We start from the raw sequence: 27,826 nt of genomic DNA on the forward strand, positions 1-27,826 counted from the left end.
CTGCCCGGCGGGGCGGGCCGGGCGGTGCCGCTGCGGCGGCGATTCCGGTTCCGTGCGGCCGCGGCCGTCGGTCGGTCCCGGCTCTCGGTCCCTGGTGTCTGTCTGTCCGTCCCGGCTGTCTCTCGGTCCGGTGCTGAGCCGGTGCTCGGCGGCGCCATGAACCGGCCGAAGGCGGCGGCCGTGCGGCGGCCCAGCGCCGTGCCCAAGCCCTCCGGTGAGTCCCGCGGGGCCGGCCGGGCTCTGTCCCTCACTGTGGTTGTCGCTCACTGTCCCTCACTGTTGCTGTCCCTCATTGTCGTTCACTGTCGCCGTCTCTCCCCTCGCAGCTCACCCGCCGCCCGGAGATTTCATCGCGCTGGGCTCCAAGGGGCAGAGCGGCGAGGGCAAGGCCGCCGTGACGCTGCTGAAGCCGGCGCCGCCCGGGCTGCCCTCGGAGCGCAAGCGGGACGCGGCCGCCGCCTTGGCGGGCCCGGCGGGGCTGCCCGGGCTCACCAAGCGGCCCAAGCTCTCCTCCACGCCGCCCCTCAGCGCCCTGGGACGCCTGGCAGAGGCGGCCGTGGCGGAGAAAAGAGCCATCTCGCCCTCCATCAAGGAGCCGTCTGTCATCCCCATCGAAGGTGAGCCTCGCTGCGCTCCTGCTGTCACACGGAGACCTCGGGGAAACTTCTCCTTGCTCTGGAGTCTCATCCCAGGAGTCGTTCTGGAAGCCCGCGCTGCAATTATGTGCTGTCCTCGAGGGTTTCCTGCCCTGGATATGGGGCTGAAGTCAAGGCTTTCTCTTCTGTTGGCATTGGATTGTGTTCATTCTGTCTGACAGCTGTTTAGTAGCTGTATGCAAAATACACCCTTGAGGAGATCTCAAAGTCTGGATTGTAGTGTGTTATTCACATACCTCTTTAGCAAACTCTGGGTCTGGATGTTGCCTTTGAATTGTCCATTTCAATTGTCCAAATGTATCCATTTCTGATATTGGATACATTTGCAGAGGAGTGTGCTAGCATGGAAAAACAAGGGGTATTATCAGTTGTGAAACACAACTTTTAATGGCAATTGAGTAGGGAAAAACTGTTGCAGGGGCTAAAAGTGAGCTGGTCAGTGCTTTGCTGTCCCTTGTGACTGGTCCTGCAGCACCTCAGGGTGGTCATTTGGTGTGAGGGTAAATGCTGATGCCTGTGTGTTGGTGGTTGCAGTCGTCCCCACGGTGCTGCTGGATGAGATTGAGGCAGCAGAGGCAGAAGGCAACGATGACCGTATTGAGGGGGTGCTGTGTGGAGCTGTGAAGCAGCTGAAGATGAACAGAGCCAAACCTGACACCACTCTCTACCTGAGTCTCATGTACCTGGCAAAAATCAAACCCAACATATTTGCCACTGAAGGGGTTATCGAGGTGAGGATTCACAAAGTCACTGACTGATCATTCTTGCCAAACTGTGAGCAGACTTGTACTTTCTCTCAGGCCAGAGCATGGTCTGCATGGCTTTGTAAATACCAGAGCTCTGTGGCAAGCTGCTGCAATTTGTATTTCTCTTTCTGCAGCTTCTCCGCATGCTTTCTCAATAGATGACTTGTTTATCATTTTATTTTTTGTGGATGTTATTCCAGGCACTGTGCAGCCTACTCCGAAGAGATGCCTCCATCAATTTCAAAGCCAAAGGGAACAGTCTTGTGTCTGTCTTGGCATGCAACCTTCTCATGGCAGCTTATGAAGAGGATGAGAACTGGCCAGAGATCTTTGTCAAGGTTGGTGAGCTGAGGGGGCTTCTGGACTGAGGCAGTGATGGGCAGACTGATTTGGGAAATGTGGATTTGTTGGAGTAGGAGAGCATCATGGGATTTATTACAGATGCAGGGAAGGGGGTGGCTAGTGTCCTCTAGTCCACTGTGGGAATGCAGCTGGAGGAGGCTGAAATTGGAGTCTGGACCCATCCTTGTAAGGAAAAATCTCCATGGGTTTCTGGAATGTAGCCTCCATTGTCTTCTGTTGCCTTATCTCTGAGATGTCTTTGAGAGTCTGTATTGATGTAAGTGTTGCAGAGACTCCTTGCTTTCTCTTTGGTGTGTAGGGGTTAAAAAAGCCCTTTAACTTGAAAAGACTGAGCTGACCAGCTTGTATATTTTGATGGCAGAAGTTGTTGTAAAGTGTTCCTTCAGAAGGTGCCCAGTAGAGCTTGGGATGTGGTGGTATAAATTTTTGCTCTTTTATGATAATCTGGTCTGGTTTTCATTCACGCACTGGTTATATTAGTTTCCTACTCTGTACATTAGAAATCCATAAAAACTCACATATACTCCTTAATTAACCCCATGGAAATGGGTTGTGCTCCCTGCTGCAGGTGTACATCGAGGACTCCCTTGGGGAGCGCATCTGGGTGGACAGCCCTCACTGCAAGACATTTGTGGATAACATCCAGACAGCTTTTAACACCAAGATGCCTCCTAAGACCATGCTCTTGCATGGAGAAGTTGGACGTAGTGGAGGGGACCTTAGTGCTGGTAAGAAGATGTTTGGGAACCTGGAGTAAAGGTTTAGGGAGAGGACAGAGCCTGCAGTGCTTATTGACTTGTGAGAATAGTTTAGATGGAGTCATACAGACCAGGCTTTGAGTTCCAGGCATTGCTTTTCTCCTTTATGGGTCTCTCTCATGCCCAGGGGATGTTTGAGGGTAGTTAAAAATAGGCTTATATGGGATGCAGTGTGAGAAGCTGTGGTCCTGCCGAAAGGGATCCCTGAAAGAAGCTGAACAAACCAGAGCACAAGTGATTGATCTCTAAGAAGAGGAGTTGTGTGCTGTGTCCAGTGATTGACCTGTAGGGAGAGGAGTTGTCTCATGGGGTGTGCTGTGTCCTGGTCTCTCTTAGGGAGTAGCCCACACCCTTCCATGACAGAGGAGGAGGACAGCCAGAGTGAGCTGCTGATTGCAGAGGAGAAAATGAGCCCGGAGCAGGCGGGCCAGCTCATGCCCAGGTACAGTGCCTCTTCCTCTCCTGACACAGTTGTGTGCAGGTGTGTCTGTAGATGTGTCTGTGCTCACCCACCTGCAGAGCTGTGGCAGGAAGCTCCTTCTCTGTGCTCCTGTGGCATTTGCTGGGGGATGTTGATAAAGATAAAACTGGTGCCAAGAGAAAAGAGGGGATTTTCTTGGTTTGCAAGTTGTACCACAAACAAGAGTGCTGATCTCTGGACTGTCTTTTGTGGAAATGAGTAAAGTTCAGTTTGTGTGTCCCAGGTATGAAGACCTTGCAGAGAGTGTGGAGGAATATGTGCTGGACATGCTCCGGGACCAGCTGAACCGGCGGCAGCCCATGGACAACGTCTCCAGGAACCTGCTGCGCCTGCTGACAGCCACCTGTGGCTACAAAGAGGTGCGCCAGATGGCTGTGCAGAGGCTGGAGATGTGGCTGCAGAACCCAAAGGTGAGGAGAGGAGCTGCTGGAGCACAGCCCTGGTCTGCAATCCAGCCAGGAGGGCTGCTTGCTGTACTCCAGTTATGTTTCTGGTCTGTAATGGTGAGTGGTTGAAGTCTTTCTGCTCTTTTTCTGCAGTTGACCAAGCCAGCTCAGGACTTGCTGATGTCAGTGTGTATGAACTGTAACACCCACAGCTCAGAGGACATGGAAGTTATCTCCAACCTGATCAAAATTCGTCTCAAGCCAAAAGTCCTTCTCAACCACTACATGCTGTGTGTCAGGTGAGTGACTGGGTCTGTGACAGGAAGGGAGAGCACTGTGGGAGACATGCCCAGGGACTTGACAGTCTCAATGTCGCTGCACAGTGGTTTTAAATATCAGCTTGGGGCACAGAGTGTCTTGTGTTCATTTAAATGAATTTCACTGTCCTAGAAATCTTTCAGTAGTCCTTTGATATTGTCCTTTGATATGTGCTGTTCTATCCTTTTCACTTCTGTGTGCTAAATACTTCAAGGACAAATGAAAAGAATGTGTCCAGCTGCAATGAAATGTCAATTCAGGTGTCCCTGGTCTTCCCTTGCAGGGAGCTGCTGAATGCACACAGGGATAACCTGGGCACCACCATTAAGTTTGTGATTTTCAATGAACTGTCAAATGCAAGAAATCCCAACAACATGCAGATCCTGTATACTGTGCTTCAGCACAGCTCAGAGCAAGCTCCAAAGGTAGGTGCAGTGTCTTGGATGACTGATGGTTACACCAGAACCCCACCTGACAGATTTAGTTGTTTCAAGGCCCAGATGAATCTTTTCACAGACAGCTGTCTGATCTGTATCATACTATTTTGAAATTATATAATTATTCTTGCTAGGAATAAACATAAATGGGCATTTTCTAACTCCCACATTCTGGATGATAATGCAGTTTCATGAGAGAAACATTATTACAGCTGCCCAGGGGTCTGAAGGACAGGATACGTCCAGCATGGTTTCCTTGTGTCTCTTCATGTTGTGGATGCAGACCCATTACAGTGCACTGAACGTTTTCTCTCTGTGTGGCCCCAGTACCTGGCCATGGTGTTCCAGGACCTGCTGACCACCAAGGACGATTACCTGCGAGCTTCACGGGCTCTGCTGAGAGAGATCATCAAGCAGACAAAGCATGAGATCAACTTCCAGGCCTTCTGCCTGGGTCTCATGCAGGAAAGGAAGGAGGCCCTGTATGCAGAGATGGAGTTCAAGGTACCATTCCCCACCCCTGTGCTGCTGGATGTGCCAGAGGTGCCCTGAGCTCTCCTGTGTCTGCTTTCCTGGCCATTCTTCCTTTTGCTCTTTGGTGTGTGAGTCACTATTTGTGTGTCTCATAGCAGCACTCCCATATCTCATTTCCAAACATCCACGTTCATCCTTTTTGATGACAAAACACTTCCAGAAGGCAGCTCTGGCTGTTGCTATTCAACTCTTTTTTTTTTCCTTTTCTATTTTAAGGAGCGGTTTGTCATTCACATAACCGACCTGCTAGCTGTCTCCATGATGCTTGGTATCACAGCCCAGGTGAAGGAGGCTGGAATTGCTTGGGACAAAGGAGAGAAAAAGAGTAAGCAGAAGAAACTAGGTTCTCTCTGAGGATGAACATTTTAGTAGATATCTGCCCCTGGTGTTGGTGGAACATCAGCTAGGGTTGGGAGCCTGCTGCCATCCTGGGGCTGGTAGAGATTGGGGATGTGGCATTTGCATGGCCAGTGCTTCTTGTATCTATGGAAGCAGTGGCTGAGAGGCTGGAGAGAGGGAGCTGTGGGTGGAGGGGCCTCAGGCCTGAAGGGGTAGCTGTAAGGATTAAGGGGCTGGGAAGACAAACCTTTGGTGTGGCACTGACATGACTGCCCACGTGCCTTCTTCTCACAGAACTAATCCATCTGTGCTTTGTGTTGGGGGTTTTACTGCAGAAAGCAAAGAACATGTTCTGCCAGAGCTGGGGGACTCAAGTCCTTCTCATACACTCCTCTGGTTCCCCTTCTGTAGTGGAAGGTGTGGTGCAGGAATTGGAACAAGATGATCTTCAAGGTTCCTTCCAACTCAAACCATTCTGTGATTCTGTGATTTGCTATTGATGCCTCAGAGTCCTGTTTACTGTCTTGAAACCACCACACTTCTGATGAGGCCCATGTGTGTATTTTGTGCCCTGAATGTTTTTCAGACCTGGAAGTGCTGCGCTCTTTCCAGAACCAGATTGCTGCTATCCAGCGTGATGCTGTCTGGTGGCTGCATACAGTTGTTCCATCTATCAGCAAGCTGGCTCCAAAGGACTATGTGCACTGGTGAGAGTCAGCCTGGTCATGTCTGTGCATAACCAGTCCCTTCCCCAACACTTTTCATATATTATGAAAGCAGGGTTTAGTTAGATTTCTCTCCCATTTTCAGACAGGGAGTAGAAACAGTTTTAGCAGGGACTGTCTCCCTCTCTGAAACTCCTTCAGGTGCATTCTCATACCAGAAATATATGATAATGGAAAATATTTCTGATTTATGTTTAGGCCCACTCAGTAGGGGATTTTTAACTATCTGACCAAACAAATTCCCTGTGGACTCCTTGGTTTTTTTTTTTTTTTTTAATTTGACATACTTTTTAAGGCTCTGTTGCTGAGGGCTCCACAGATAGTTCTGTCTTCTGGAGAACAGATGATATCCTGGGGTCTTGACACAAGGTATTACTGAGACAGTTCAAGCCAGAATTTTTAGTAAGCAAGACAGGTTACTGAAAGTTATTATAAAAGCCCCCAGCCCATGTTGATTGCACAGTCCTCTCTATTCTGAATCATGTTGTTACTGTTGCTAGACTCACTTACCTGAGAGTGCTCCTTCATGTGCAGGTTGGGAAGCTTTAGCAGGATTTGAGGGAGACTGGACTGTTGTATGTGTTCTTAAGCCTCACAGATGATGTTTACTGTGCTCTTCACCTCTACAGCCTCCACAAGGTGCTCTTCACAGAGCAGCCAGAAACCTACTACAAATGGGACAACTGGCCCCCCGAGAGTGACCGCAAGTGAGTGCCTGCCCTTCCTGTGGTAGGTGCAGGGGGAGCTGCTCTAGCTGGAGGCAGAGGAATGGGTGTTTTCTGGTGATTCTTATATAGCTCTGTGTTGGAAAGGCTTGGAACTGTGCTCAGATTTTCTTCATCTGTTACACTGCCATAAAACTGGGGGGTGTTGTTCCACTCTCCATCTGTTCCTCTTCCTCCTTCATTCCTGTTCCCTGTGCCAAGCTGTTCTGTATCTTGACGCTGTAGTGTAAGGAGAGCAGCCCCACAGTGTGTGGGTAACTGGGGTAAGGTGAGGGAGCTCAGACTCAAGGGGGCTGAAGCATAGAAGGCACTGCAGGTGATACTCAGATAATAATTTGTTTCAAATAGTTGCATTTGGAGCTGGAGATCAGGGAAAGAGGCTGTGATGTATCTTCTGCTCAGATACGTTGTAAGGTCCCTGGAGGGTTCCAGGAGGCTGCTGTGCAGGGTGATTGATGTCTGGTGTCCCCTGCAGCTTCTTCCTGCGGCTGTGCTCGGAGGTGCCCATCCTGGAGGACACGCTGATGCGCATCCTGGTGATCGGGCTGTCGCGGGACCTGCCCCTGGGCCCTGCTGATGCCATGGAGCTCGCCGACCACTTGGTGAAGAGGGCTGCAGCTGTGCAAGCAGATGGTGAGGCTGCACAGGCTCCCACCAGCAAGTGCTGGCTTCTGTCTCCACATCCTCCTATTGCCACCCAGGGCTGAGACAGCTCCTACCACCTACCAAAGAGCCTTTGCATCACTTAAAGCATATTTTAGTCGTGATGGCTAAACATTTGGCTCAAAGCCAGCTGGGCTGCTGTTGCTTTCTCACTAGAGGAGCTTCTTATTTTTTCTTACTGTTTCTCTCTGTTGCTAATTTTGTATCGTGGAGTGTTTGGGAAATTATTGGTTGTGTGGAGAATGAAGGAATGTGAACAACCACCCAGAGTTTTGAGTCAGCATTTTAAAATTCAATTTTGTCCTTTGTACATACTGTAAAATGAAATTTGTAGGCTATGCAAAAATGGAAGGATTGGAAGTTAAATTAATTAACCAATTGTATCCTCTTCTCAAGTCCATTATTGGGACACTTACAGAACAGCAGTTACAAAAGCAATCTTTACTCTTACTCCTTTTATGAATTCATTTAGCATTTGTCTAAATTCCTGCATTGCTGGTAAATACATCCATTCAGCTGAGCTGTGTATGTTTGTGGCAGAATTGAGAGTGTTGTCAGAGTTTGGTTCTAAAGCATCTTACATGCTCTTACTGCTGACTGATTAATGGCAAAGAGGGCTTGTGGAAGGATTTAGACTTTGCTTGTTTTATTGCTGTTCAGTATCCTTTCACAATGTGTCCAGCCTCTCATATAGGATTTTAAATCCTGCACCATTTCATATCCTGGAAAACTCAGAATTAGAGTGAATCTGAAACTTGCAGCAAAGTTGAAATTCATTTCTAGTTCTTCTGAGCCCCAGAAGTTCTGAGCAGATTTGTTGCTTACCTGAAGGAGTGTATCCAAGTTCTGAAAAAGTTACAAGTATCATACTGGATGCATTTGGGAAAAAAGTACCCTTAAGAATTTAAACCAGATTGCTGCTGAAAAGCTCCATATCCTTATATATTGACTTATAGGATTTTTAAGTGTTGTTGCTCTTTAAATGTTGATTTTTAGTTTTTGTAATATCACAAGAGCAAGCCCACAATAACATAGTTGCTTGAAGTAAAATTTTTTTACACTGTGCTGCTTTTCTTGAAGGACTTTCAGGCAGGTAGACAGGTCAATAACTTGTTCAGTCTTTTCTTCTCCTCCAGATGTTGAGGTCCTGAGGGTAGAAAGAATCCAGCTGATCGATGCAGTCTTAAATCTGTGCACTTACCACCATCCAGAGAATATCCAGCTACCTCCAGGGTAAGACTTATCACATAGATAATCTTGCTGTGATCTAGCTCACTTTCACCTTGTGACTAACATTTCCAGTACACAGATTTTAAGATGCTTTTCTGTATTAAAATTTGTCCTAACAAAATGACAAGGATTTTCAGGGTCATGTTAAGGAGCAATCAAGACCTGAGTCATGGAATGTACTTTGGTCTGCAAGCACTGACTTTCTGCCCTAGAAATCTTCAGCTGAGCTGGAAGGATTTTTGTGTGGGTGTGGGTGTCTCTTTGTTGGGAAAAGCACTGAACTGAATGAATCTAAACAGTGCATGATTAAGGGGAAAAGCAGACTTGAGATGGGCTAAGGAATCAAACTTGTCCACTTATTTCTGTTGGTGGCTTTTGTAGGTACCAGCCTCCAAATCTAGCTATTTCTACTCTCTACTGGAAAGCCTGGCCTCTCCTGCTAGTAGTGGCTGCATTCAATCCTGAAAATATTGGTGAGTTTGGACATTTCTCAGGATGCCAGTTCTGCTGCAAAAATTGGCCAAGATACTTTCTGCAGAAGTCTGGTTGCTTGTGTGCAAGGCCTGTGCTGGGTTGGTGAGGTAACTGCACTTAAATAACTGTGTATCCCCTGTGGCTGAAAAATGTGTGCAGATGGGATTTGGACCAGCATGTGGCTGGAGTTACCTTGTTTGTGCTCTGAGTGTTATGAGCTGTTCTCAAGTGAGCTTGTGTTTCCCCACCTTGCAATGTGTTAGAGTATATTTAAAGGCTCTATTTTTTTCCTGTATTCCTTATTGTTCTCTTCTCTGCTGCAGGTCTGGCTGCATGGGAGGAGTACCCCTCTCTAAAGATGCTCATGGAAATGGTCATGACCAAGTTAGTATGGTTAAATCCCTATGTATGTCAAACAGACCACTGAAAACACACATTTCTGAATTAAGTTTGTGCCATGCAACTCCTTCCTTTCCAGTGGGACTTGTGTAAAATAAACTGGCATCAACACTGCAGTTGGAGTGGGAAAAAAGCCTTCCCTTGACAAAAATATTATAAGCAAGGGAATAAAGCTGAGAAAAAGAGGGAGGGGAATGACTGCTGTGCCTTGCTGAGAAGGTCTCAGTCTCCTGGTTCCACTGAGGAACTACTTGGTTTTTTCTATGTTGTCTATCAGAGCTGAGGTCCTGTGTTCTTTCTGACTGTGGTTCATGAATTTTGAATAGAACAAAATAACAATTTCCTTTTTCAAACTCTTTTTTCTCAGTAATTATTCCTATCCTCAATGTACCTTGACGGATGAGGAGACACGCACAGAGATGATTAATCGTGAACTTCAAATCTCCCAGAGAGAAAAACAGGAGATTCTTGCATTTGAGGGTCATCTGGCAGCTGCATCCACAAAACAAACAATTACAGAGAGCAGCAGCCTCTTGCTGTCCCAGCTGACAAGTCTGGACCCTCAGTAAGTAGCCTTCTGCATTCTAGTACCTTTATGAAATCCTAGTTAACAGCACTAGCAGGAAACCCTGCTCCTCCACAGGGTGCTTGATGTGGGGAAGAAGAACCCTGTGGTGTGGTAGCCCATGGGATCACAGAATCATAGAATGGTTTTGGTTGGAAGATCATCTGGTTGCAACCTGCCTGCCACCTTTTTATAAACCCCTCATGCACTACAGAACTGACTGATCGTGCTCACATCAGAGTGAAGGTCTGCCAGGCTGTAACTTGCTGTTTCTGTGGCAGGGGCCCCCCTCGCAGACCTCCACCACATGTCCTGGAGCAGGTGAAAAGCCTGAACCAGTCTCTTCGCCTGGGCCACCTTCTGTGTCGCAGTCGCCATCCTGACTTTCTGCTCAACATCATCCAGAGACAGGTGGGCTGTGGTGGGACTGGATCCTTTGCCTCTGAAACTTGAGCAGAGTGGGGGCAAAAGGAAGCTGAGTGAGATTCAGGGGAAGGTGGTTTACTGCTCAGGAATTAAATGATCGGTGTGCTGCTCTGATCTGTGATCTGCGTTCTATGATCTATGTTCTATCTGATCTATGATCTATGATCTGCTGACCTTGTTACTCTCATCCTTCCCAGGCCTCATCACAGTCAATGCCATGGCTGGCAGATCTGGTTCAGTCCAGTGAGGGCTCCTTGGATGTCCTGCCTGTGCAGTGTCTTTGTGAGTTCCTGCTTCATGATGCTGCTGATGAATCAACCTCAGGTGAAGAAGAAGAGGAGGGTGAGAGTAAGGACCAGCGTGCCAAGAAACGCCAGGTGAGCATTCTCTTGGGGATCCCTTCTGCTAGCTAATTTCTGCGCATCCCAGATTTGATTTCACTGGACAGACCAACTTATCACTTCACAGAGACAACAGAAACAAAGGCAGTTGCTTGGACGTTTGCAAGACTTGCTGTTGGGACCCAAAGCAGATGAACAGACAACCTGTGAGGTGCTTGACTACTTCCTGCGGCGCCTGAGCTCCTCCCAGGTGGCTTCCAGGGTCCTGGCCATGAAGGTGAGCAGAATGGAAATCATCTTGACTGGGGTCTGTCTAAACCCCAGGGCAGAGCCCTAGGTTATCTTGAGTGCAGAGCCAGCAGAGTGAAATTGTTCCATGTCATCCTCCTTTAGTGACTTGTCTCAATCTCCAAACCCCACCAAATACACTTCTGCTCCCTGCTGCTCAGAAGTTATTGTTCAACAGCTAAGTTGTACTGAAGATAAAGCTGGATTTTACTGTGTTTCCCGTGGAGTTCAGGTGTATGCTCAGGAGATTGTGTGCCCTGTGGAGTAATTGGCAGAGGCTGTTGTTTGTGAGTGAGTGCCTGGTGCTCAGACTGAAACTTCAAGCAGGGTATCTGTCAAGAAAACTCATTATATGAGATGAAACCTGTTGTGTGCTGCATTTGGATTGTTCTGTGGTGTTTGAAGCATGTTTCTGTTACATTCACTAGTATGAACCTAGCAGTCCAGCTGTGGCTTCATATGCAACAGCTGTATGTGTGTGACTTTGCAGGGCCTGTCGTTGGTGCTGTCGGAAGGAGGAATGCGGGATGGGGAGGAGAAGGATCACCCCATGGAAGAAGACTCTGGTGATTCTGAGCTGCTGCAGGGATATCAGTGGCTGCTGAGAGACCTCCCAAGGCTGCCACTGTTTGACAGTGTGAGAGCCACGACAGCTCTGGCCTTGCAGCAGGTGGGTGCAAGCAGCTGAAGGGAGGAGTGTCAGGCTTGTTCTTTTTCTACTAGTGCTGAAACAGATCTAAACAAACTGGATCTGGCTGTGATATTGGCATGTTTATGTGCTTGCAGAAGAATTTTGTTTATGCTGGTGCTTGTTTTCATTAAATCCTGATTTCTAATGAAAAGAATTCTCATTCCAGGCCATCCACATGGAGACAGATCCCCAAACCATCAGTGCTTACCTGGTGTACCTCTCCCAGCATGCCCCAGTGGAGGAGCAGGGACAGCACAACGACCTTGCTCTGGTGAGAGGAGGGATTGTGTGGGGGACACATGGCATGTTCCAGGAGAGTGGTAGGCATGGGACCTGCTGTACCACCAGGATGAGTTTTGGGGAGTGTGTTACTCTGACAACTGCATGTTTGTGTCTGTGCATGGGCACCTGGCAGTGTTTCATAAATAAACAGGTGCCAAACCTGCAGTCATATGTGTCTGGGGAGAGAATGGGAAGTCAGGAACTTCAGTGGTGGGATATGTACTCCCCTATAACCAAAACTAGATTTCTGGGTTGATTTGTTTGTGTGAATTTTTTTCTTTTTAGAAAAGCTTTTGGTGATATTTTTTTTAATAATTTTTTTTTTCTTTTTTCTCCCTGGGTACTTTTTTTTTGTTGCTTTTAAGACTTATGTGCTGATAGTGCCTCTGTTTGGATACACGGGGGAGATTGAATGATTAGGTCAGGAGATCTTTTTCTTCAGAGTAAAGCTATGTGAAGGCTTATTTTGTAGTGGGGTGCATCAGAATGCATCTGTGCTCCACTGAGGCATGCAAAGATGCATGCAAAGCACCAGCCTTTTTCCTCCTGTGTCAATTCTACTCTTGACTCCACAAGCTGATCTCCAGAGTGGTGTGTACGGGGCTGATGATGGGAATGGAGAACACAATGCAGTGAAGCAGTGGGGCCTGGCTGTGCTTTGCAGTGAACACCTCCTGGATGTTTTCTCCCTGCAGGATGTCGCCCGACTGATCGTGGAGCGCTCCACCATCATGTCCCACCTGTTCTCCAAGCTGTCCTACAGTGCTGAGTCAGATGCAGTGCTCGTGGCTCTGCTCTCCATCTTCTCGCGCTACATCAAGCGCATGCGGCAGAGCAAGGAGGGCGAGGAGGTGTACAGCTGGGTGAGTGCCTCCTGCCCTGCCCCAGCAGCTCACAGGCACTGGCCAGGTTAACAGAAGCTCTTAATGGGTTACTCAATTTGAATAGACCAAGTCCAGCCCAAGAATTCCCTGATTTGAAAATAATCGGATTGTGACATAGGATAAGAGCTAAGCCTGTGTGTTTGTAAAATGCCTTTTTAACTTTTCCCCAAGTATATCCACTGTTGGAGATGTTGGGAACTATGGTCTGACTAAATCTGTCCATTCTTATCTTCTCCTTTCTCTCCCCACCTTTGCTCATCCTGTCTTATCCTGCCTTTTTCCAGTCGGAGTCCCAGGACCAGGTGTTCCTTCGCTGGACTAGTGGGGAAACAGCCACCATGCACATCCTTGTGGTCCATGCCATGGTTATTCTCCTGACACTGGGGCCACCTCAAGGTCTGTGAAGTATGCTCATGGTTTTTTTTGGGGTAATGGTCAATACAAGTTGGCTTTTCTCTATCTGCTGTCTCCTAACAGGTCAGACTGGTGTTAATCCTATTCCCAGGCTTGACCCTTGCAGTACATGTTTGTAGCTGTAAGATTTATCAGAATATTGCTGCAAGGAGTGAAGGATTTGCAGGCTTATTTATTTTTCTTTTTGCTTTCTGCAGACAGCAGGAAATGCCAAAACAATGCTGTGTTCTGGTGTATTGACAGAGAGGAGCAGGGCATTCTAGGTGCTTGCAAACATGGGAAATAACTTTTTATCCACTCTTAAGCAGGGGATGGTGATTTTTACACCTTACTGGATATATGGTTCCCTGAGAAGAAGCCCCTCCCTACTGCTTTCCTGGTTGACACCTCCGAGGAGGCCCTGCTGCTCCCGGACTGGCTGAAGCTGCGCATGATCCGCTCCGAGGTCCCGCGGCTCGTGGATGCAGGTGAGCCTGGGCCGTGTCTGTTGGTGTTTCAAACCCTGCTGAAAGGAAAGGGAGAGGCTTCCTTGCTCAAGTGTGCCCAGCCATCCTGTTTGGATGCCTTTGAACATAGCCATGTTACTTTTAAAGTAGGGGAGTGAGTCTGAATGGATATTCCCCTTTCTGTGTATTTTAAAGGAATGGGAGACTCTGAATTGAAGTCCCATCTCTTTTACAACAATTCAATTCAAGCTATGCAGTCACCAGACAATAGGCACAGCACTGTGGAAAGCTGTGCCTAGAGGATGTAAGCTAAACCTCTGGTTATTCTGGTCTTTGTACCACTCATCAGTGCTCTCTTTCTTCTTGGTATTCAGAGCTTTCATCCCATTTTACTAATTAAATGACAGCTGTCTATAGCCAGTGATTGAATTATTCAATAATTCCTGCCTGCAGCCATCAAGAGATAGGGTGGAAGTTATTTTTTAATACGAATGATTGCATTACTGAAGTTCTAATAAAATTAAACAGAAGATCAGATTAGCCAGTGAGTGAATTAACTGGAAGATGCAATAAGGCAGCAATGATTTGCAGAGGAAAGAAAATATAGTAGGCAGCTGTCAGAGTTCTGGCTTTAGGCTCTCTGCAGCTCTGTCATTAATGTGTCACAGACAAAAGCATAAAGATAGGTAATAAAGATGACCCTCCATGGACAGTTCGGAGGTCTGAGGACTCAGTGTTTGTCTATTGCAGCCCTGCAGGACCTGGAGCCACAGCAGCTGCTGCTCTTTGTTCAGTCCTTTGGAATCCCAGTTTCCAGCATGAGCAAACTTCTGCAGTACCTGGATCAGGCAGTATCTCATGACCCACAAACGCTGGAGCAGAACATCATGGACAAAAGTAAGAGCTGCAGAGGAGGCTGACTAGGCATTTAACTTTTTCTTGAACTGTTTCCATGAGTATCTCCTGTGACTTTCTTGGAAAAATCCAAGCTAGTTCAGCAAACTTTGTGCACAGGCTGCTTTGGCAGCTTGTTGTCACTGTCAACACCTGGGTGGCCCTTGGCTGTATTTCCCAAAATAGAGGAGGATTTTTTGGATTGGAATGTACAGAGTCAAAAAGTACTTTGGAAGGTATTTTGTAAAAGAAACAAAGCTTTCAAGGCATCATGTTTACAAAGTCTATGGGAACAGCAGATTCTCTTGTCTGTGGGGGCTGTACAAACAGCCAATTCTGTCCTGCTTTAATGAAGAGGGAAAGATGATGATGTGTTCTTATTTCCTCCTTTTTTCAGACTACATGGCTCATCTTGTGGAGGTTCAACATGAGAGAGGAGCAACAGGAGGCCAGACTTTCCACTCCCTGCTTACTGCCTCCTTACCAGCCCGCCGAGGTACTGGCCAGGATTACCTAAATGTCAAAGTCATCTTCCAAACTTTCCTCCTTTGTTGCTGTTGGGAGGAACAGGCAGAGATGTCTTAAAAAGCAGGCGTGTTGTAATGAACCAGCAAGCTACAGTTAGACACCAGTCCTTTGCTTTTTTGCTTCTGGCAAAGAGAAAAATTCCAGTATTTTTGGAGTTTATTACAGTGAGTTTTTCTGAGTCATATAGAAAAGTAGGTCTTGCTTGGAATGAAGAGAAAAGCTGCTGAATTCCTCAGTAGTTAGAGACTGTAAAGCTGAAGGTGATCTAGTGTTGGGGCTCCAGATGCTATCTACCATAACAGCATTTTCCTTTCTTTCCTTTTATTCCTCTTGCAGACAGCGCTGAGACTGCAAGGTCAAAATCCAGTCCTGAAAACTCCCAAAGTCAGAGTCGGATCCGGGCCTTGAGCCAGGTCCGTGTGCTGGGCCCAGAAGATGATCTGGCAGGCATCTTACTGCAGGTACTGTCATAACCTCCAGCTGAGTAGCTGCTTCCCTGCAGCAGCTTTACAAAATCCATTTCTCTCATACTTGCATCTTGTGACTCCTCATCCTGCAGTGTTTGCAGGCAATAAATATGGAAACCCTGATGCAATGAGGCTGTGCCATTACAGCCTGATGGAGTTGATACTGGCAGGAATTTTCTCTTGTAGCTGGAACGTGATGTGGCTTTTGATCATGCCTGGTACTGTCAGTACCTACTAGCATGTTGCTGTCTCTGCACCTTGTTTGTTCTGTGCATAGTGCCTTTCCTCTCAGCAGTGGATGCGGGATTTGTGAAATGCTCACAGGGCCCTGGCAACAAAGCTGTGTGCAAACAGCATTTGTACTCTGGCTTGTCTGCTTACAGAACTTCCCTCCCTCCATTGACTCCAGGAGGAGCCTACAGGGAATTAATTGGCCAAGTCAGTTGTTGGTGTTTGGGTAGTAGGATTCCCCTGCAGTGTCAGCGTGGATAATCGTGTTGGGGTTGCAGAGATGCTGCTTATGTTCATGTGCCAGGCACTAGAATATAGAAGAAGCTGTATCAGAAGGTTCCTGTTAGCCTACAGTCAGTATAACTGTACAAGATAAATCATTCCTCAGCCTCAGGGTGTTCATGCAATCCTTTCATTGTCAGTCATAAATTACTCCTTGTTGTATCTCCCCAGCTCTTCCCACTGACCCCGGACCTGCGATGGCAGAACTCCAGCCTGCGGCCGCTGGCCCTGGCTCTGCAGCAGTCACTGGGGCAGGAGCTGGCCCACATCCGCCAAGGGGCCGTGCCAGAGAGTGGGGTCACAGCCAGTGGGGTCACAGCCAGCGGGGTCACAGCGCGGCTGCTGCAGGCCGTGGCTGCGCTGCTCAACTCCGCACACGGCGGCGCCCTGGCCATGGCCATGCACCGCCACCACTTCATCTCCTGCCCACTCATGCGCCAGCTCTACCAGTACCACGTGAGTGCCTTGGGAGCATTTCATACAGAGGAGTGAGGGAGAAATGGGGAATCTGTTTGGGAGCATTTCGTACAGAGGGGTGAGAGAGAAATGGGAAATCTGCAGGGCATGTGCTCTGCTGTGTGCACACTTTGTAATGCTCAGCTCAGGTTGCCTGGCTGTGGGTATCTGGATGCAGGCTGGTGGCATTAGGCTGGCACTACTGAGATTACCTGCAGAGTTGGTGCACCTTACCCAGCCTGGTAACTGTTTTTTGGATTTACAGCTGTAGGTCTCTGCTGGTTTTGGGATCTGTAGTCTGTGCTGTTCTGTAGTGTTGGACATGTCTTGCAAGCCAGGGCATTTGCAGATAGTTTGAGAGCTGAAGTCTAATTCATAGAGTCATAAAATGGCTTGGGTTGGAAGGCACCTTAAAGATCACCTAGCTCCAATTCCCTGCCATGGGCAAGGGCACCTTTCACTAGACCAAGTTGCTCCAAACCCATCCTACCTGGCTTTGAACACTTCCGGGGATGGGGAGTCCAGAACCTCTGGGCAACCTCTGCCAATGCCTCACCACCCTAACTGTAAAGAATTTCTTCCCAGCGCGCCATGCCACAGGACACTGCCTTCTCCTCGCTCTTCTTCAAAGTGCTCATGCAGATGCTGCAGTGGCTGGAGAACCCTGCTGTGGAAGATGGTCCCCTGCGAGCTCAGCTGAAGGCCTTTGCTGTGCAATACTCCTCAAGGCACAGGATCAGTGATGGTACTGGCACTGGGCAGCTTATGGGACTCAGAGGGGACAAAGTGGGGCAAGAAAGAGACAAAACTGCACCTGGAGCAGGAAGCGTTGTGGGAAGCCTTTTAGACAGGTGTCATAAGGAGTTACAAAAGTAGCACATTGTGCTGCAGAAGCTCTTTGAGGCTGTGAACCGTGTCTTAGCTCTGGGGGCTTACAGTTGACAGCTGGTAGCATCAAAGCACAGCAGATCTCTCAGGGAAAACTTACAATTCCTCAGGCCAGGAATTCCATGTGAATTGTAGTTTTGGTAGATGAGCATGCAGGAATGCCTCTGGAACTAGGTCACATCATGACTTATAGAGTTGTTTATCATCTGCCATCCCTTGGGAGCAGGAATCTAACGAAGAGCTTGGGCATGGAAATGGGTTTGTGGTTACAGAGCTTCTTCTTAGCCACATGTCCCTGTAACATGCAGGAGAGCTGTCAAGGGTTCTGGTGGCCATAAGTGGCAGTAGAATGTGTATTTGTATGTTTGAGTAGTTGTGCCCTGGAGCCACATGGGGAATCTGTGGGAGGGAAGTCTGATGTGGGGGCTGGCTTGTCCCTGTGATGCCAGTGCTGTGATTTTGTTACAGTTAGAGGTGGATTCCTGCACCTCACAGAAGCTCTTTCTTTCCGTCGTGACCCGGACTTGATCAGCTCCACGGTCTGTGCCATCATTGCAACCCTGAAATCAGGAGAGAAGTGTAATGTGGAGCCAGAGCTCAATAGCAAAGGTATGGATGTCCTTGTGCTCTCCTTCTTTGCAGCAGCAGCTTGAACTTCTAGCCCAGCAAGGCAGTGCCTAGTGTGCAGGCTGTGGGAATCTGCTGTCTCCTGGATCAGAAAATGTGAACTGATCTAAGCTTGGGCCTGTCTTGTATCACCTCCTTTCCCCACTGTATGTGGGTTTATAAACTATGATCTGGGGCTTGGATTAAGTCTGTGAGCAAACTGTTGGTTTCCACTAACAAAAAGAAATGGAAGCCTACTATCCCAGATAAAAATGTCTTCCCTCTTCCTCACTGAGCCTGGCTATCAGGAATAATACTTGCAAGGTTCCATACCTTTCACCACATCCTGGAGTTAATGAGTGGCATCTTTCTCCTTCTTCTAGTCCTTCAAGGTCTGATTGAAACCCACTCTCCATACCTGGAGGAGCTCCTGACTGTCCTCTTCTCAGCTTCTGTTGAGACCAAGTGTCCTGCCATGAAACCAATTGCTGTGGTGTGCTCCTTGTTGCTTCAGGACAAGGAAGAAACCCCAGTAAAGAAGGAAGTGGAGAGTTGCAGGTGAGCCAAGGCAATGATGGGAATTCACAGGTAGGTCTGGATGCATGGTATCACCAGTGACACTGGTCTTGCTTTGTCCACAGTGCTGAATCAGCTTGGCCAGGGCCTGCCTCTGGCCTTCTCAATGACTGGCTGGAGATGTTAGACCCAGAGGTCATCAGCAGCTGCCCTGATCTACAGCAGAAGCTACTGTTCTCCTGGAGCAAAGTAAGAGTTGTTGTGCAGAGGGATTGCTGTGCTGAAACAACTTTCTGGGGTACTGACCTGCACCTGGAAACAGGGCAAGGGCTATTTTTATGTTTTGCCACAGGTTACTGTTGGAGTTGCAAAGCAGTACAGGCTGACTAGGAGGACAGTTGTGTGCAAGGCTCACATTTGTCAGCGCAGGGCTTATGTTTCCTTTTAGCTTTATATTTCCTCAGTTATGTTCTTTTAAGGACTTCAAAGTGCTTTGCAGACACAGCACAGTCCCATAACAACCCAGCCAGCTGTGTTTTCATTGGTATTTTTGCAGACAGATCAATAGCTTGCCCAAAGTGCCATGCCAAAGTTAAATCTGAAACTGAATTTCACATCTGATACTATGTTCTCTAGAAAGTGCTGCCCTACATCCTCATGCTGTCTGTGTTGTCTGCCCTCCTGGACTATCATCCTTCTGCAATACACATGGCATGTCCTACAGCCACCCTGCTGCCAGGACCTGTTCATTGCATCTCTTTCTCTCTTGGTGCTTCCAGGCAGGGTCCCAGGTGCCCTCCTTCCGCCCGTACCTCCTGGCTCTCCTCACTCACCAGTCCAGCTGGACCACACTGCACCAGTGCATCAGGCTTCTGCTTGGCAGGAACAGGGAGCAGAGGTGAGTCTTGTTTGGCCTAGCCAAGGGATTGAGTTGGGCAACTCTGTCTGTCTGAAAGAGAACAAGACCTGCCATGTTCATGATGTGACTGCCAGGAGATGTAAGTCAGCCAGAAATAGACTTTGTGAGAAGGATGCAGATTTCAGTCCTGCTGATTTGTGTACCTTGATGTAAATATTACCTACTGTTTGATGGAAGCAGCACATAAAGATTTGGCTGTGTTCTAAACAGGAAGTGCTAATTGTGGGTAATCCATCTTGCATTGCCCTTGTTAGTAGTGCTTATGAACACAGGGTTTGCAGGATGGCTTGGATAGCAAACTGGGGGCTGTCTCTGTACCTGGGCAGGCTCTGATGGATATTTTGGTTGTACTAAACTCCATTTCAAGTCTTTTTTCTAACCCTTTCATTACATCAGCCTCCCAGTTTTGATCTCTGCAGCAGCCCTAGCTCTGATCTTCTGTACACAGCTTTCAAATACTGAAGTTCCAGTTGTAGTATTGTTACAGTTATGGACCAGGACATGCTAAAAACTAATAACAGCAATACTTCTAAAACTGGTAGTACTTCAGTTTATTATTTTTTCTTAATTTCTTGCTCAAAATTAAATTACTTTCTCAGTTCAAGGTAACTGCTGTGATAGGGACAGTAAGGTCATTGGTCTGATTGTACCAACTGTTTGTGTTGATGACCAGCTCCTGGCCTTGGTGTAAGGCTCCCTGTAGCCCCCACACTTGCTGAATGCCATTTGTTCTGTTCTGTACCCTGTGCTGTGCTTACTGCAACAACTATTTAGTCATAATCTGGGGACAGAACCAACCTCCTTCTTGGGACTTAATAGGTCCTATTTTTACATTTGCAGATGTTTCTTTCTTCACAGCACTCTTCATGTTTAGTGATGCTTCCATGTGTTTGTGTGCTGCCTGAGGGTTGTGTTGACTCTAATTGCAAATCTGTCTTCTTTTGTCTTCTGGCAGGTTTGACCCAACTGCATCCTTGGATTTCTTGTGGGCCTGTATTCACATTCCTCGGATCTGGCAGGGAAGGGACCAGAGAACTCCTCAGGTATTGGTTCAGCTCTTCCAAGATTTCTGTCTGGATGGAGTGAGAGGCAATGTTTTCACAGTGCCTGATTTTTCCATGGCCAGGAGGTGGCTGGAGTGATTCAGGTGCAGTGTGCCAAGTTTGCTGCTTGTACCTCAGCTGATTACTTGGTTGCTCTGCTGTTCCATGTGACAGTGGCAGTTTAGAGTCCAGAAAGCTGATAGGAACACATAAAGTTTGCCCACTTGGCATTTGCCCTGCAGCAGTTGCCACAATATCTGGTAAAGGCACAAGAGAGTGGCAAGCAAGCTAAAACTCAGCATGGGATAATTGCCATTTTACAAAGAAAAGGAGGCTGTGTCTCTTCTCCACAGAATTTCTTTGGTTTGGTGACTGAATTATGCTTTCTGACCCATCACATCTAAGATGGAAGTAAATGAAGAAGTAGAGGAGGGGTAAAGAGATTTTATTTGGGGTTGTGATTCTTTCAGAGCTCTAGATATGGAGCCATTCTTAAGTCTGGTTCTGAGATGTTCCATTCCAGTCAGGGAAGGTGTGACTAGAAGGAGCTAAGGCTCTTGGGATTTGGTGTGGAATAATTTGGGGTGTTCTCTTGCCTTACAGAAGCGCCGTGAGGAATTTGTGCTCCACCTGAAGGCATCAGAACTGATCAGCATGGTGGAGCTGATCCTGGCTGAAGCAGAGACCAGATACCAGAACACTGACGAGGCCTCCTGCACACTCATCCAGTCCCGACTGCCGTTGCTGCTCAGTTGTTCTCATGGAGACCTTGAGAACATCAAGAAAGTAACAGAATATTTGACCAACTGCATCCAGCAGTGGGGAAGCAGGTGAGGGTGCAAATGAGGAGCATTGTCTGCTGGAATTGTAGTTCTTGGGCACAGGCAGGCAGTAATGCTGAGACTTGCCAGTATGTCTTCATTAAGAATATCATGTTCCAGAGCCTGTATGAAAATGCACACTATCCTCCCAAGGTCTGGGGAAATAACAAGTGGTTTTAAGTGGTACTCAGCCCAGGAAGCTGACTTCAAAAGTGAAATTTAAGGGCCTTCTTGCTTTTAGGACTTCAGAATGAAATTCTTGACATGCTTGGGGTTTTTTCTTTCATTCTTTAAGGCAGTGGTTATTTTTGATTACTAGTTCCTAACGTGGGATTTCTTGTCTACTCATCCCTTGAGTCACTGCTTGTAATACATCCTGCTTCTGACTTGCTTTGAAAGCTGAATGGAGACCAAATTATTTCCTAACAGCTATTTTAAGACTGTGGAAAGAACAGGAAGATGATGTTTTTGTGGCAGTGAAAGGAGCTGACCTAATTCAACCTTGCTTATGGTGATATTAGGAAAGATTCTGAATGACTGTTTCTTCCTACTGCCTCCTGGTACAGACTGTGCCAGGGATCTCCAGGGGTTTCAGGTGTGTAGAGAACATGCTGGTTAGTCTGAATAGTTGTGGGTTTGACTTATTTTCCAGTTGGGATGGGGCTGACTGTGAGTACCACATGCAGGAACTCTGCACTGGAGATGTAAGCAGAGCTTTCTTCTCCTATGCCCTGTGAACTGCAGTTTTCTAACTCCAAATGGCCTCCTGGTGGATCCCCATAGACTGTGGATGGATGTGTGTGGAAAGTGGATGATTTGAGCTGTTCAAAAGAAGCAAAGACTTAAAAAACACTGGTTGAGATTATTGATGTCTTTGTTTTCACATGCTCTGTTTGCCACATGCAGGAAGGCTGTTTGTTACTAATCTGATGGGTCTGGGGTGTTTGCTGCTTGAACTAATGTAGTGTCCAGTGGCTGACCTCTCCCTTTCTCTTTTAGCTCTGTGGGGAAATGCTGCCAGGACCTTCTCCTGCAGATATACCTGCAACTACCTGAGCTCCTGGTGCCTATGCCTGAGATGCTTCTTACCAGTGAAGGAGCCAGAGACAGCAGCACTTGCAAGGTAAAGTTAGAGGCATAGGAAGGCCCCTTTCAGTTGTGTGTATGCACAATGGATTCTACCTTGATGCCCAGTTTAGAAGGTGAGGGCTGGCAAAAGCTTCCTGGGTGACTTTGGTTTCTTTATTTTGCTTTTTTGTTACCCCATCCCTGCCTGCACTCTCCAGAGAAGAGAGTTCTGGTGTGGTTTGTTTTGCAGTGTCCTTCTATAAAATAGTATAAGCTCCACAAGCTTCTGTGTGCCAAAGGCTTCTGTAAGACACAAGTGTGCGGGCATCTGATCCTGCTTTGATGTCTGTAGGGACTGTGGACTTCAGATCCCATGCCAGCTGAAACACTGCATCTGCTCACAGATTCTACCTGAAAATAATTTCTGTTAACCCCCCTGTGTAGCTGGAAAGGAATTGGGAAACACTGCTGGAGAGCTAGGGACTGGTTTGTACATTAAACTTCTTACCAGTTTGCTCATTATTTTTCTTGCAGCTCGATGCCCTGGTTCACAGATTCATTAACCTCCTCGCAGACACCAGTGACTCCAAGTCCTCCGAAAGCCGCGTGTGGGATGCCAATATGGCCTGCAGGAAGCTGGCTGTGGCTCATCCCATCCTCCTCCTCAGGTACCTCTCTCTCCCTGTGTGTCTCTGGGGCTTGTTGAAAAGCATCCACCCTTGTCCTAGAAAGGGAACAAACTGGCAGCAGTCACAGTGGTGGTGACAGAGTTCACCTTCATGGACAGAAGTCAGGAGAAAAGGCAGCAAAGTGACATCTTTTACAGTGAGGCAACACTTTGTGTCTGTCAGGAAATAATCTTGGAATTGGAGACAAGGGAACAGAGTATGGGTGGGAAATGGGGCATGCTGAATCTGTCTATACAGGGATCAAGACAAGAACTCTGAGAGAGGATAAGGGATTTTGCCTTCCAGGAACTGAGGTAACATGTACCTTTGAAAGATCTAGGCCTAGATTTTCTTGTTTGGTGTTTCAGGCACTTGCCAATGATTGCAGCACTGCTGCACGGCCGCGTTCACCTCAATTTCCAGGAATTCAGGCAGCAGAACCACTTGACCTTCTTCATCCATGTCCTGGGCATCCTGGAGCTGCTCCAACCACAGGTGTTCCAGAACGAGCACCAGGCGGCACTCTGGGACTGTCTCCTGTCCTTCATCCGTCTGCTGCTGGTAGGAAAATCCCTCCCTGTGCCGGCTGCTGGCCACTAGATGGGGAAGCTCCTGTAACACAGGGCCAACCTTGCTGCTTCTCATTTGAGGGGAAAGCCTTCCTAAATGCCTAAGAACAAAAAAGTGCATTAAGTACCTTGGAGAGCTTGAAGAGGAGGCAGCAGATCAAGAAACTGCTCCCTGGTACCCAGAGGTGCAGGATGGGGCAGTGCATTGCTGCTGTTTTTTGGTTAACTCTCACCTTTTTTATCCTTTCCCAGAACTACAGAAAATCCTCCCGGCACCTGGCTGCCTTCATCAGCAAGTTTGTGCAGTTTATCCACAAGTACATCACGTGCAATGCCCAGGCAGCTGTCTCCTTCCTGCAGAAGCACTCGGATCCACTCCAGTAAGCTTCCTTATGCCTGTTAGCCCATGCACAGTCACATTGCCAGGAGCTAATCAGACACAAGACAGCAAGAGGATATGACAGAGTAGCTGCTAATATGGCATTTTTTACCCTTAGCTCCCTTAAGTCACCACTGAAATGAGCAGCATATCTCTTCTTTATAGGTGAAAACTGAGCCCAAGGAAGTCACATAATGAGTTTAACTCACATTATGGCCTAAATGTTATATTGAGGTATTATAGTGCCCTGCAACCTTTCATAGAGGCAGCTGGAGAGTCTTTCCCTAGAGCAGTGGCTGCAGGGTCCCACCTACAGATATGTGGGGGAAATAGATTTGAGTTCCAGTTATGAAGAAAGGAATTGTTTCTGCTTCTGAGAAGCTCTTTGTTTCAGTGTGCATATCTGTGCTCATGCCCTTATTGCTATTGAAAGCCAAACGCACCACTTTTTCTTCCCAGTGACCTGTCCTCAGACAACAGTGACCTGGCAATGCTGAAGTCCCTCCTGGCTGGGCTGAGTCTCCCTAGTAAGAGTGGCATCTTGGACAGGGGCTCTGATGAAGAGAAGGATGGTGAGTCTGGGTGGGAGAAGAGTTATTTCAGCTGGTAAACCTGCACTCTGCTTTGGAAAATAAGTGGGTTTTTTTGTGGGGTGTATACTGTGCTTGTTCTTATAACAGCTCAATGTGTTTAGAGTGGAGAATGGCACTTGTATGCTCAGCAGTTGGGAACCAGTATTTGGGATGGGTTAATTTGTTTTCCTGCCAGTTGTATCAGTACTGGAGCAGAACAGCTCTTAACAAGGGTGAGTTTCCTGGTTGTGGATTTTGCCCTTTTAATCCACACTTAAGGATTGACCTGTTGGGGGGACTCTAAGGGTACATCCATTCTTCCACTGTTGACAGCTTGCACAGCTTGCATGGAGAAAATTATTCAGCATTAAAAGAGCTTGCAAAGCTTCCTCCTCAGTGTCAGCTGAGGGGGTTACAGGAGGTGCAGTGAGATTAGAGGCAGTGTGAGACAATTGTATCTCAGCATTGCTGGTGGCTCCTGATACACCACTGCACTGCTGGGGAATCCTGGCCAGTCCAGAGGCTCTCAGGAGTGCCCTGCTCTCTCTCTCTCTCCCCAGAAGAAGCAGCTGCTGGCTCTCTCCCCCTGGTCAGCGTGTCCCTCTTCACTCCCCTCACACCAGCTGAAATGGCTCCATACATGAAGAGGCTCTCCAGAGGCCAGACAGTGGAGGGTGAGTGAGGCCCTGCTGTGCAAAGACACAGGGCAAATACAGACATTTGTCAGCCTTGTCACTTATCTGTCAGCAGCAGTCTGGTTTCCTGTTTCAGTCTTGCACCAGCAGTTGAGATGTTGTTCCATTTTTGGATTAACTTGTCCATAGCCTCCTGTGATTCTGTGACAGAGGCTTCCTATGATTTTGTTATCACTTAGCTCAGCAGTACTTCAGTGGCCCTTCTAGGCCATTTGAGATTGGCCCTTCTGGGCCATTTGATGGCCCCTTTGAGGCTCTTCAAGGATCTTCAAGTATTTTGGGAGATAGTATGAGTAAATCAAGGAATGCTGCAGTTTAAGCCACGAAGTGCTGATAGGAATGAAATACCAAACTGATGAGAAGCAGGATTTACTAGAAATCCCCAAATGGCCTTCATGGAAGAAAACCATGTTAATCTGGCATATGGGAACAATAATCTCCAAAGGTCTTCTGCAATTAGAAGTGTCCTGTGTTCATACCTAAGTTGTGACAGTTTTCCTTCCAAGGTAGAATAGGACAAAAAAAGTTCTGCCTGTACCCTGTTTTTTAAAGAGACACTCTGAAGGTCTTTATTTACAGAAGAAGGTGTTCTGAAACTGAAACCTCTCACTCCTTGTATTCCTTCTGCCTGGGCAGCTTGGGATGTGTTGATCTGGCACATCCCTGGTCTCCTCCTTTCTGAAGAACTGCCTTCGTTACACTACCTCTGTGTGAAAGTGGGGAAACTTGATGGCTTGGGAGATTTGTTTTGTGGGGAAAAAGAAAAGATTCTTTGCTGGATCTGTGAATTTCAGTCACCTTTTCAAGCTGTGTCTTCTCCCAGACATCCTGGAGGTGCTGACAGACATTGATGAGATGTCCAGACGGAGGCCAGAAATTCTTGCCTTTTTTGCTGTGAGTATTAGTGTCTCAGACTGGAGCTGGAAGAGATTCTTTTCACCAGATTCTGTTGCACAGCCAGCTGAAGCCCTACCCTTCCTCTGTTTTTTGGGTGGTTGTTGCAGCACCTTAGGAGAAAAGTGTCCTCAGTTAGCCCTGCTGAGGGCAGACAGTATTTCCCTCCACTGCATACTGCCTCAACTATCATCTGCTGTATGTCAGAGGAAGAATTAAACCTCTGTCCTCTTCCCAGGGCAAGGAGAGAACAGAACAGCTCTGTTGAATAAGCTGGAAACTAGGGAAAACTCAGCTGTCCCACATGAAATAAGATTACAGAAGGGTGCTTTAAAGTATTCAAAACCAGGATAATCTGTCTTACTAAGAGGGATTTCTGGGGTCAGCCAGTACCTGCTGGATTTGTGTTGGGCTGGATTGGTGTGGAGGGGAGTAATGCCAGTCTGAGGAGTTTGTGCTCCCTGAATGGCCCTGTGATCCACATTTGTCCATCTTTCAGACAAACCTGCAGAAGCTGATGAGTTCATCGGAGGATTCCTGCCGAAACCTGGCCTTCAGCCTGGCTCTGCGCTCCATCCAGAACAACCCCAGGTGAGCACCACTGCACCTGAGGCTGTGCTGCCTGAGCTGGGGCTCCACTGACCCCGTTTGCTGTGGATTTCCTGCCCACATGCATGTACTGACCCTGTCATGTTTCCCTCCCAGCATTGCTGCAGATTTCCTGCCCACCTACATGTACTGCCTGGGCAGCCGAGACTTCGAGGTGGTGCAGACAGCGCTGAGGAACCTGCCTGAGTACACCCTCCTTTGCCAAGGTACCTGGAGATCAGCCCCCTTTGGGCCATGGTTGCATCACAAGGGTCAAAGCTGGGGTGCTGTGCTCCTTGGAATTGCTGTTGCTTAGACCAGGCTGTCAATACCAGCAGTAGCTTTGGGCTGAGCTTCACAAAGGAGATTTGGCATAGAGACAAGGGGGGCTTCCTTGAAGCAGATTTGCTCCCTTGTGGTTTTCTCTGAGTTGTGACCTCTCACATGATCACAAACCCACAGAGCAGTTAGAGGGGGGATTGTTCCAAATTCTTATGAAAGGGGAAATTTCTCATACAGCTGCAAATGCTCAGCCAGTAGTTGTTGGTGGATTGCTCTTGCACAAGGAGCCCTGGGGCCAGTCCTCACTCTGCCTTTCCTTTTCCCTTTCCAGAACATGCAGCAGTGCTGCTGCACAGAGCCTTCCTGGTGGGCATGTACGGCCAGATTGACACCAGCTCTCAAATCTCAGAGGCCTTGAAGATTCTGCACATGGAGGCCATGATATGAACATGTGGTTCTGGGAGTTCCACTTCCAGAGGAATTAATTTAATGGATTCATCAGCTGCATTACAGCCCTTTAAGAAAAACAGTGTATTGCAACTCATGTGCTGGAGGATCAAAGAGGTGATGTGGCAGGCCAGACTGTGCTGGAAAAGAAGAAGGTGCTGACTGAAGATCAGAAAAGGGCAAGGATCAATCTGCCTGGCTAAGATGCCATTATTGTGGGAGAAAAATCTCCTAAACATTGTGCCAAACAGGGACCACTTCCTTCTTGGAGTCTTGGGGCAGTGGCTGTTGGTTTGTTGTTTGGGGTTTTTTGTCTCTCCAAGAAGGTAGACCTGCTGGGAGAGCAGAAGGGAGTGAGTGATGGCCCTTGCAATGGAAGTGTCTGCACTCTCTGTGCTGGAGAGAACATGCAGATTTGTGCAGGGGGAGAGACCACTTTGGT

General features: G+C 47.7%; 1 protein-coding gene across 2 annotated transcripts; it reads left to right on the top strand.

The window, feature by feature from the left end:
- The first annotated feature begins 67 nt into the window (after positions 1 to 67).
- On the top strand, positions 68 to 27,826 carry INTS1 (integrator complex subunit 1). 2 transcript variants are annotated; one of them, XM_059484180.1, is made up of 47 exons: positions 68 to 214; positions 327 to 617; positions 1,191 to 1,387; positions 1,603 to 1,740; positions 2,334 to 2,493; positions 2,860 to 2,965; positions 3,228 to 3,414; positions 3,544 to 3,689; positions 3,992 to 4,133; positions 4,473 to 4,649; positions 4,896 to 5,004; positions 5,605 to 5,725; positions 6,373 to 6,450; positions 6,944 to 7,101; positions 8,268 to 8,364; positions 8,743 to 8,834; positions 9,159 to 9,219; positions 9,602 to 9,799; positions 10,081 to 10,210; positions 10,423 to 10,602; positions 10,694 to 10,843; positions 11,345 to 11,524; positions 11,712 to 11,816; positions 12,523 to 12,690; positions 12,996 to 13,107; positions 13,431 to 13,592; positions 14,322 to 14,468; positions 14,863 to 14,961; positions 15,330 to 15,454; positions 16,145 to 16,429; positions 17,015 to 17,174; positions 17,786 to 17,926; positions 18,307 to 18,481; positions 18,565 to 18,688; positions 19,219 to 19,337; positions 20,314 to 20,401; positions 21,005 to 21,231; positions 22,222 to 22,345; positions 22,825 to 22,958; positions 23,327 to 23,519; positions 23,780 to 23,907; positions 24,366 to 24,478; positions 25,039 to 25,152; positions 25,997 to 26,067; positions 26,567 to 26,658; positions 26,773 to 26,882; positions 27,269 to 27,826. In XM_059484180.1, exons 1-47 carry the CDS (start codon positions 157 to 159, stop codon positions 27,382 to 27,384), a joined length of 6,588 nt encoding a protein of 2,195 aa, XP_059340163.1. In that variant the 5' UTR covers positions 68 to 156; the 3' UTR covers positions 27,385 to 27,826. The 2 variants fall into 2 exon arrangements, with proteins under 2 accessions (XP_059340163.1, XP_059340164.1); XM_059484181.1 differs by having other exon boundaries at positions 13,434 to 13,592.

This window comes from Ammospiza nelsoni, chromosome 17 (genome assembly GCF_027579445.1).
Source record: "Ammospiza nelsoni isolate bAmmNel1 chromosome 17, bAmmNel1.pri, whole genome shotgun sequence".
In the NCBI taxonomy this organism is placed as follows: Eukaryota; Metazoa; Chordata; class Aves; order Passeriformes; family Passerellidae; genus Ammospiza; species Ammospiza nelsoni.